At 39.9% G+C, this 10804-nt stretch overlaps 1 protein-coding gene across 1 annotated transcript; it reads right to left on the bottom strand.

Moving 5' to 3' along the window:
• Positions 1-10: 10 nt before the first annotated feature.
• Positions 11-9814, bottom strand: LOC142931976 (NXPE family member 3-like). The gene is made up of 7 exons (XM_076076157.1): positions 9657-9814; positions 8758-8905; positions 7512-7958; positions 6976-7274; positions 5295-5359; positions 2149-2352; positions 11-2066 (listed from the first exon to the last, which is right to left on the bottom strand). The coding sequence occupies exons 2-7, from the start codon at positions 8857-8859 to the stop codon at positions 1522-1524; spliced, it is 1662 nt and encodes a 553-aa protein (XP_075932272.1). The 5' UTR covers positions 8860-8905; positions 9657-9814; the 3' UTR covers positions 11-1521.
• Between the last annotated feature and the right edge of the window lie 990 nt (positions 9815-10804).

The following is a 10804-nucleotide window of genomic DNA, read 5'->3' as shown; positions in this document are numbered from 1 at the left end:
TAACCGTTACTTCCTCGTCTTGTGTTTCTTTAATCTGCAATAAGGGCATAAAGATGACACATATTACAAACCGGAACACCTCCTGAGTTGTGTTAATACACTTGTTGACATGCCAATAACAACAATATGTTTATAATAAACACATATTTATCTAAGAAGCAGAAATGTTACAAAAAAAGGTTAGAAATAAACTAAGTTTAAATAAGAGAAAAAACAAAAACAAAATACATCAAAACAACCATGCAACACGCCAACAACGTTGTCTGTCACTCGTGTCAACCATAATTTCAGCCCAACATCAGATATCAAATGAACATATATAATCGAAGGGTTCTATATTATTTATGCTGGGATCGAGATTTGCACAGATGAAGTAGCATCCTGTTTGAAGAGAGCATCAACACTGAACAGAGTCAAAAAACCTGTGTGAGGTTAAGGAGGGCAAGTCACCAGCCTAGTTCAGAATCAGAATCAGAATCAGAACCGTTTATTGCCAATGTATGTAACATACAGTGTTGGAGCTATTTATTTGATATTGTATTTTGTTATTTCATTTATAAGTAGTATTGTTTAATTATTGTAGATGTTTTATATATTAAGATTATTTTTCTCTTTAATAGTAATTTGTTTAGTTATATTGTTTTTTGGGTAATTACTGTGGGCACCTGTTGCTATATATATGAGTAGAAGGATAGGACCAGCATGCACCGGGGTGGGCGTATAGTTTTTACCAGCATATCACATCACAGGAGAGACAGCACGACAGGAGTTTTGTTAGTTTGTTTGTTTGTTCGTTTGTTTGCTTTATTCAATAAACACAAAAATCGGAATCCTGCATGGACAATCCACTCTCTTCTGGCTGCGTAAAAATACCGACCACGGTGCATCAGTGGCGTTTAAGTATTGTTTTTTTTAAGTTGGATGAAGTCGACAAATGGCCACTACATACAGTGTCATGGCAGGTTCTTGTTCTGACAAATATTTGGTCCATTTTCTCCATCTTGCTATGTATCTGAAGAGGACATTAAAAGCCATGCGGCTAACTTCTTGCAGTGGGTGACCTCTCCATATAGGTGCCAGACCCCAGGAGATCCTGCACCTGTCGTCTGAGGAGATGGAGGAGATCAAGCCTCCTACAAAGGTTCATGCACATCATGAAGACTTCAGATGATGACAGTATATCCATGGCATGACAGGGGAAAGTGTCGACAGTGCATCCTTGCATCCAAACTCATTAAATTCAAACTTAAACTGAAAGCCAGGATACCCGTTCACACAGTTCAAATAATTTAAGAAACATTGTAGACACCACTGTACTGAAACAAAGTAATGCAATCGACATATTGACTCATTTTAATGTATCTTCCTGTGTTGGTGTGTATTTAAGATGTGCACAGTGCTGTTACTATTATTTTGTATTTATTTAGAAGTTATCAACAATTTGACCCTGAGTATGGACTGCTGAACGAAAAAATGCACCCCCACTCCTCTCCCTCAACAAACACAACACATCGAGCTGCCTTATTGAGGACATATGTAAGACAATAGATGGTTTACCATATTCTTAATAATGGGAGGTGGTGGGTGGAGGTTATGCGGCAGGTGGTGGGCCAGGGTCATTTCCCAGGCATCTATCAGATGAACATTCAGTCCTTTGAACATGGCTCTGAGGACCTTGTTACACTGCAGCGAGTGCCAGTCGCTGTTGGTTAGCGACACAAAAAGGTTTAAAGCTTTGGGGTTCCCTGTCCGGATGACGACCAGCGTGTCTGGAGCCCTGTCCAGCAGCCGCACCACCGCCCTGCGGATGCTCTGCAGCCTCCTGATGTAGATCTCCATGGGGAAAGTGCCGAAGTGAGCCCAGATGCCAAAAACTACGACAATGTTGGGGCCTCCGACTAAGCCATCTAGCTCATTAGTAATGTAACGAAGCTCGCTGGTCGAGACGACGACAATCCGGATTGGAGGGCCGTGGAAGCGGGACATCAACAAGATGTTGTTTGCATAGTCCAAGGACATGTAAGGTCCAGCTTGCTTCGGGCTGTGCAGGTCAAACTCCTTAAGACCTGAAAGTATGACAGGGGGAACACATTAAGCAGCAGTGGTAACAAAATCATCCGTTGCCAGAAATCCCTGTGGATCAGTTACCTGGTAGAGCTGTGTTGAGGAATTCAAACCACTGCCTGACGGTGGAGTCTCCATACATGTGAACCGCCTTGTCTTTCAGACACTGACTGATGGCAGACACGCTGAATTCGCGGACTGTGGTGCCACCAAGTGCTCGCCACACACCCTGGTAGTAATAACCAGAGGGTCCAGATGTCACAGTGCTGCTCTTCACCTTTAGCTGACCTAAGAGGAAGTTAAAGAATAAGGGTGAGGTTATCCCATGAAAAAACAAAACCAAGCTGTAAAGGGATTGTATCAGTGACGGCTGGCCAGTACAGGGCGCTACGGCGCCGCCCCACCTTGAGCCACAACAAATAAAATAAAATAAATAATAATAATAAACTATACAAATTGTCAATATTTGTGTTTTTGAAATATGGAATCACCCAGTAATATGTGTAAAATATGATATCTGCGGTAAATATATGCTTTTCCTGCACGTCCTCTCCGCCTATCTGCACGTCCTCTCCGCGTGTGCACGTCTCAGCTGGCTGGGGCGCTGGCGAAACTGCCCAAAAGAGGCGGGTCTATGAAGCAGTTTAGCCAATTGCTGATTAAAGATATAAATGTGTGACATACAATTTAGCCAATCAGCGTCCTCAAATAGATTCAGCTTGGGGCAGAATCGATTCTGCCCCAAGCTGCGCGTTCCCGTCTGGACTAGTCTCTACAGGCGAGCGCCGGCGCGAGCACTGCTCCTCCAAGACCCGTTTGAGAGGAGAACTTTGCCTGAGAAACTGCAGTGAAAGAGCTGATCCCAGATCAGCCTGACCTCACAATCAGACAGCAGACTAGCGGGAAAGGGAAGCAGTACATGTGAAGCTTCTCTAGCAGCTGTACACCAGACAGGTTTGGCTAGCTGGATGACGTCATGCTAATAACTTATTTAGCTTTTTAAAACAACGGGGACAGATCCAGCACGATCCAGTGAGGGACATGAAGCACTTGTCTGAGAAATGGATATATAGTTATGAATAAATAATTATATATATATGTGTGTGTTTTATATTATAGTGAATATTATTACATGATATATATATTATTATATTATTATATGATATATATATTATTATATTATTATTATATTATACAGAATATTATTATATGATATATATATATATTATATTATGCTGAATTGCCTGTGAGGGTGACAAAAATAAGATGTCCTGTCGTGTTTGTCAAAGTGTTATTTACTGCTTTTTTCATGTTGGAATAAAGGTTAAATATTTAACTACAAAGTAGTAATGCGTGTTTGATTCATTTTTTTGCATTAAATCATACTGGGATGTTTGCTGAAATTGATGACACAGCCCTAAATAGAACATTTTCCACCAGCCGCCACTGGAATGTATAAACATCTTCAGTACGTCTTACTCCTGAGAGACTATAAACAATGCTAACAGGAAGAGCAACTCCCATGAACTTTTACCCTCGTGCTCCATGCTCCCACTCTTTTTGGCTGAATATAGTTAATCTCTCTTCAGGAGAATGCCAGAAAAAATTCAAAAACTTTTTCCACGTTTTTTTCTGACCATTACTCTCAGTGGACCTCATGCAATGACATTTTCATATTCTTATCTGAACTTTTGTTTCGTTCGGTGGAATCGCACGAGGGAGCCACGTCAGATTCAGCAAATGCTCCTAACTTCAGATGACTGTAAATGACCAGCGTGGCATGATGAATGTCACCTGTGCACAAATGAGCGTACGTTCATTATCATTATATATTAGCACAAGTAACCCCAATAATACCATATAAGGCTAAGTGTCCTGCCTCATTATGTCCTATATTGAAGTCCTTCTTTCAGAGATCCATAAAGAAAAGTCTCTAATTTTTAACAGTGTGGTCCTATGTTACTGAAATTAAGAAACATTGAGAAAACAAGTTTGTCTTTAAAGTATTCATTCTCTGCGCAGAGAAGGTTCAATCGTCATACAGAATGCAATGCGGTCTGAAGGAGGAAGAACCCAGAGTGTTGGTTGTGTACGACTTAAAGGCCTTGAGCACATGGTGGGATATAGGAGTTCATCACGAGGACATCTGGACAACAGTTACCAATCACTGGTTAACCATTGAATGGTTAATCAGTGATTGGTCCACTGACTGCATCCCCATTCAGCCCCTTATCTAAGTTGACAATGTCATGTCCTTGATTAAACCCCCCACACACCCACACACACACAATATTACTCAACTTGAGTGGACCCTCACCATGTCTGATATTGATTAACTTTGTTAACCCTTACATACTGTTTATATTTAATGCCTTCACAGTATGGTACGGGTCAATTTTGACCCAGACCAAGAATTCCCTCATAGTAAGTGTCTATACCAAATTTTAAACTACAGATCTATTTAGAATGTCTAAATGCCTCAGTAATAAATGTATGATTAATCCATAATAAATGTTTCAGAGAGCAGGGAGAGTGTATTTGTTAAGTTTTACAACATTCGTTTTTGGAAAAAGACATCTACTATTACACATTATCATGCCCTGTTTTACATAAGACATAAAAACATAAAAGCCATAATGACTTAAATATATTTTATTGAATTTGAAAATGGCATGAACATTCTGGAACTGTTGGAATTTATAATATAACCATATTTAATCATTGCAACCATTAAACGCTGCCCTCACTGCTATATCATAAGAAACCATAATTATCAATATTAATTCAACATTTACCTCTTAGAACACAAAACATTACATAATAAAATGTTTATTATAAACTAGTCAATAATAATAATGTAAAAAGTATAACATTTTAAAATATTTAAATTTTTGTGTGTTTTGGGTCACTTTAGGAAAAGTCATCAAATTTCAGGCTAAAAGAATGACGTTTAGGTTATTTTAGCCTGGTCAGACTGGTCAAAGTACTGAGTGGTCAGACAATAAAAACAGATAGATAAATCATAGTGGAAATTAGCCATCACAAGAGTCAGCAGCAGAATTAAAGGACCTGCTAAAGTCAAGGGATGGGGAACAATAAAGAATGATGTAATTGGCGTGCCACCTGAGGTTCACACGGTCACTGAAATAAAGAAGAAATGGTTCCATATAAAAAATGTCTCGCTCTAATTCGTTTTAGTAATAAATATCAAATAAAATGTTGTGCTCTACCTTGTGGCAACACGGTGACATTAGCAGGTCCTGAAGCCCGAATGGAGACTTTCAAGTTAACACCCCTGAAGAAAAGCACACATAGTAATTAATTAATTAATTACACTACAACATTAACAACATAAATACAAGAGAGAGGCGAAACATTTGAAATAATTGAATGAAATTAAAATTAGAAAAATCTAGCCCTAAAAAGAGAAACAACTGCTTGAAAGTTCATTCAACATCACAAAATACTTAACCCCTAAAAATAAATGTTGTGAATTAAAGCAGCACTAATTTATATCATTTTCATATAAGCTATGGGTCCAATAACTGTGTATTGTGCAAGGTGCCACTCGCAGTGATGAACCCAGAGATAATGATTACTATCTACAGAATATTTTAGCATCTTTCAGTTCATATTCTTGGTTTTACGGCCGGCAAACTAAACTGTTTTGGTTGAGTCTCATTGTTCTCATCAACATATTTTATTGATGCAAAGCTGATGAAATGGTTAGTCCTGCCAATCCAACGCAGACTGGTCAATCAAAGTGTAGCTTTGGCCAACTCTGACCAGGGTCTGACAACTATCCAGCTATATAAACTCTAATGCAATCCTTTCAGATTTACTTTATTGTCAGGCTAGTTTTGGGGATCTGGAGCTAGTCATGGTCATAGACATTGTGGAATAGTGAAACTCGTTGCCTGGAGAAGTTGGAAGGAGATTTACGTTTAAACGTTACATTTCCATGCGAAAACCTGTGGGGCTGACATTAGCAGAGTACGTTAGCACATCATTAACTAGCGTTACAACTTATTTGCTACGCTAGACACTCAAGGTATATACACGCTGCTTTTGTTTTTTTTAATGATTGTAACAGTGAATATACTTTGTCGTCTGTCTCGGTCACTTTTCACTTTTACACTGTGATCTGTAGGTTTTTAACCTGTTTTCACTGCTGAATCACTTTGACATCCTGAATATATCCTTCAAACGCATGTCGTCTTAAAATTAGATATTATGTATTCAGTGAGTGCAGTTAGTGACGGTGTGGGCTCCATGGTAGCTCTGACATTTTGACGGAGTATCAGCGGGGGGTGGGGCTAAGTGAAGGGTCAATTGTGCTCTACCAACCACTAAACAGCAAACAGACAATGTCGCGACTAGCAGGTTGAACAAAGCGCCACATTTAGATTAAAGCAGATATTTCCCTCTGATGTTGGTGAAGACCAAAATACAGCTAAAAGGAGAAGAAATATATGACACAAGACCAAATGAATGCTAATGTGTCTCCATGTCAACTGGTATTAAATAGGCCAGTGTTTGCTCACATTTTAGCCATATCTACTTTACAAGGTGATCATATGCTAATAGCTTGTTGTGCTGCCTCCAAGTGGCAAAAAATAAAAAGTGTGCATCTTACAGTTTAGAAAAGACTACATCCAAAATAAAATGACTTTACAATAATTCAATTTAAAGTCAAACACAGCAAATACTATCTAATGTTTCAAATGAAAGTCAACTAGTATGTTTCAGACTAGATTGTTTGATTTGCATTACCTTAAAAACATCTTTATATTCAATCTTAACTGCATGCAGTTACAAACTTCTGAAACATTCCACCAAGGAGATACAAAGCTAACACTGGATGTACGTATTTAGAAGTCACACAAAATTCCAGTCTCTCTGCTCCCTCACCTTTGAAAGAGCTTCTCCTCATTGGCATTGATGAGGTTTCCTTTGCCTCCTCCCATGTAGTGGTTGATCCTGGCATCACAGCTCAGGTTCTTTGGCTTGTAGCAGAACCACGGCTCTCCTGTACGGAGGTCAGTGTAGTTGCACATCGGCTGCTGGGTTGGCCGTAGGCAGACGTCACAGATGGTGGTTTCAGAGAGTGAGCCTGAACGGAAGAGGCTCTTGAAGTAAATCCTGTCGGGCTGTTCTCTGTTCAGCCTGTTCAGCACTGAGATGGCCTCACCTGGGTGAACCAGAGTCACCTGATTGGACAGAGAACCAGAGTTTTCACCAAGTCCAATCATGTTCAGTCATATCAGTAATACTACTTGAAGCACCACACTTTTAAAGGTTCACGTCTTCAAGTCGTGAACCAGATTAATCTCAGACAATAATCTCTGGAGAATTGTTCATTCACTTAAACCCTCCTCTGAACTAACTAAAGGTGGGCGGGGCTTCACGAACAATCGGTAAAAAAAACGTTTTAAACATCTCAGTACCTCAACCTGTGCGTCTCCTTCCCAGAGTAAAGAGAATACAGCAGAGTAGCTCCCATTCAGATGATCCACCACTTGCCCAACCACACCTGCTTCAAGCTTCCGGTTGTGCAGCCGGGCGAGTAGGAAGTCCCCCCCAGACTTCTTGGAATGACCCTGGAAGTCAGAGGTTTGTATCATGACCTCCAGCTGATCCCCTACATGCCACTGTCCCCCTTTCCTCCCTGGTAGAATGGTGAAGTTGCTGTGAGCTGGATCACTGGTCTGCTCCAGGGAAATAGGAGCTGGCAAAAGTGGAGTTTCAGGCCAAGCAGTGGAGTCGAGTATGAGACGTTCCTCCAGAGCGTCCTCGGGGGACAGTGGCTGGAAGGTGCAGAAGCTGCGATTCATGACAGGGTCAGTGGAGACTGACTGATGATCCACCATGATGATGATGGATTTAGGCTGAAACTGGCAGGGGGTTGAGAGAGACAGATGGTGTCAAAGATGCAACAAATAATTAACTAAATGCAGCAAAAGTGCAAAGGTGGAAGATTTATCCCTCCCCAAAACTCAAAATGACTTTGGAGAGTTGGTAAGAATGATTTAAATGTATGTTTTTCACCCTTCTCAACTTCCGCCATGGCCCTTACTCTGTTGTCAACATTGACCCATGCATGGAATTCAAATCTTCAAGGTTTTCAAGGTCTTTTTAAATGAAATTCATATTTTGGGATATGTTGTGTCTTTGGCCAAGAAGCACTAGAGGATGTTTCATGCCCAATGGTTTAACAATACAGTGGAAGACTTTCATAGCTGAAAGATGTATTGAATTATTAATGCATATAAAATGGATTGAACCACTAACGGTACAAAAGAGACAATTAGTCGTTTCACAAACACCACTGATGAGAGAATTCAAGCCATTAAACCTCAAAGTCCTCCCTTTAGTGCCCAGCTGTTTTGGGGCATCTCATGGCTTTTGATAAACTATATATTTGCGACCCATTTCTTAAGATTTAGGTCTTCAGTAAGAACGAATGGGAAGCAGGTTGTGTAAAGTATAGAACACTGCCAGCTTTAACCTTTAACTGGAAGAGATGCAGGATTGAGAGTGATAACACCATTTAACTGCATTAACTTGCCGGGCTCCATTGGATATGAATATCCAATGGAGCCCGGCAAGTTAATCCAGAAACAGACGAATATCAAACATTTCAAACAGGGTCCACCCTTCAAACAGATCCCACTAAAACTTAAAAGTTCTCACCTCCAGAACGTCCATGTGTCGTAGCACAAAGATGAAGACAAAGACAGCCAGAAAGAGGAGGAGGGCGCCGTACTCCCTTCTTAAACAAACTTTGGCCTTCATGATTGGTGATCAGTCCTCATCTGTGGGCCGATCACTTTCTCTGGTACTGTAATGGTAAATTTCTACTTAGTATATATTTCTACTTAGTATATTGTGTAAATGCCTAAGCACTTGTACTTTTGCTCTGAACTCAGTCCACCTTCACCCTTTGTGTTAACATACATGCTCAAATGTATCTTGCTGTTGGGTAATGGAAATATTCTTATAAGTATTTTATATTCTTATAAGTAAACTGTTTTATAACTTGTTTTCCAACAAGCTATCATAAGCTTGCATCATGTAACTTGTGATCCATGCAGCAGCTGACTGCCTGCACACATATCCTCTTCTTCTGTGTGTTGGATAACAAGTATAAATTCACATGTTCTATGCTCCAAGGATACAGGATCTGTGTGTGTACATAGATAACTAGATTAACTGCCACAGCCTTCATGGCCTGATACAGGATGTTCTAGTACACAGGCCCCCACGCTTGATCACTCTCTTTGTGACTCTGTGTAACGGTGCCTCTTCTTGCAAGAATAATTACTTTTAAAAGAGAAGTTCTGTTTGACGATATTCTATATTTCAGTTATAAATAATTTTCCACCACTGAATTAAAAAAGAAAGTTAAAAAACAAAGGGGAAGCCGGCACCTTGTAATGCTAAATAGCTCATAATTCATCTCTAATATCTATTTATATTGTTGTGAAAACATCTCCTTCATACAACTGGATTTAGTCAAGTTTCTCACCAACACTACATTTTACGAGATTACATGTGAACACATCATAACGTTATACTTTAACTTCGCTCACTCATTTCCCTCGTTTCCTCTGAACTCGGTTAAACCATCTTCCTTTTCTTTCTTCCTCATTGCCTCCGCCACTTTTCCTTTCGACCTCCGTTTTGCTTTTGGTCTACGATGCACTGAAGCGGACTGGAAAATGAGTGCAGCTTTATCTTCCATTCCATTTCCTTTGAAACAGCCACACCCGTTGCCGGCGCCGCGATAGCAACGCGTCTGTTTAAATTCTGTATAATGTATGTCATGTATAAACAGGGAAGTCTGCCGTCTGAAGATGGCTAGTGATGAACTTGAATCTTAAGAAATCATTACCCTCGATGGTCTTGTGTCCTATATCCACTATAAATCGAACCTTATTGCATATAGCATTTTCCCCGTGTATCATTTAAACTATTTTGACATTAAATTGTGCAACAATAACTGCTACTCCTACCTTGTTTGCGGAACTCTTTACGTCTGAGTACCCGGACATACAGTAAGTGTGATGTATGTCAATGTGCGCCTGTATTGCATAAACGGAAATAACCCCTCTACTTTCCCCCCCCCCCCCCCCATTTTAAAAATAAAATGTCATATTTTGCATCAGGAAGTATCCACGGTGCTATCGCTGCCATTGGAACTTTTGGACTGACATTTAATGTTAAGTTCTGTTACTTTTTTTGTGCATCCAAAAGCTTATTGTCTCCCTCCTCTCCTTTTCCCAGCAAGGTTTTAAAGTGTCCTGTGTTGGGTGCTCTTTACTGTGGACCTGTAGATTAGCCCAACAATTCAATGTTAACTGAGTTCTTCTTATTTCTAGAGGCATTTCTCCGATTTTCACCTGTAATGCAGCCGTTGGGGTTGTATTAAAGGCACCAGTTTATCATCTCATTGCCTGATACACATATATATACACACACACACACACACACACACACACACACACACACACATATATATACAATTTCTTTGTAAATCCCAAATCTTGTGAAACATGTGCTGTTAAACTGATAAACTATGGCAATGTGCCAAGAACAAACAGACGGATGAAGTTCAGTTTAGTTCAGTTTTCAGATACTGCAGTATTGAAAATATAACACAGTAATATATAATTCTTCTGCACAATGCGTAGGCCTACTTCTACTTTAGTTACTTGAAGTATATCATGAAGGTGATACT

This window comes from Anarhichas minor, unplaced genomic scaffold, assembly GCF_050575085.1.
Source record: "Anarhichas minor isolate MPS153535 unplaced genomic scaffold, ASM5057508v1 ptg000055l, whole genome shotgun sequence".
NCBI classification, from domain to species: domain Eukaryota; kingdom Metazoa; phylum Chordata; class Actinopteri; order Perciformes; family Anarhichadidae; genus Anarhichas; species Anarhichas minor.
This window is presented reverse-complemented; position numbering and strand designations above follow the sequence as displayed.

Coding starts and splice junctions, on each gene's coding strand:
- LOC142931976 (XM_076076157.1), bottom strand. CDS start 8,859: ATGAAGGCCAAAGTTTGTTTAAGAAGGGAGTACGGCGCCCTCCTCCTC. Junction 2,353..5,294: donor TGTCACCGTGTTGCCACAAG/GTAGAGCACAAC, acceptor ACTTCCTCTTAG/GTCAGCTAAAGGTGAAGAGC. Junction 2,067..2,148: donor CCTCAACACAGCTCTACCAG/GTAACTGATCCA, acceptor TCATACTTTCAG/GTCTTAAGGAGTTTGACCTG.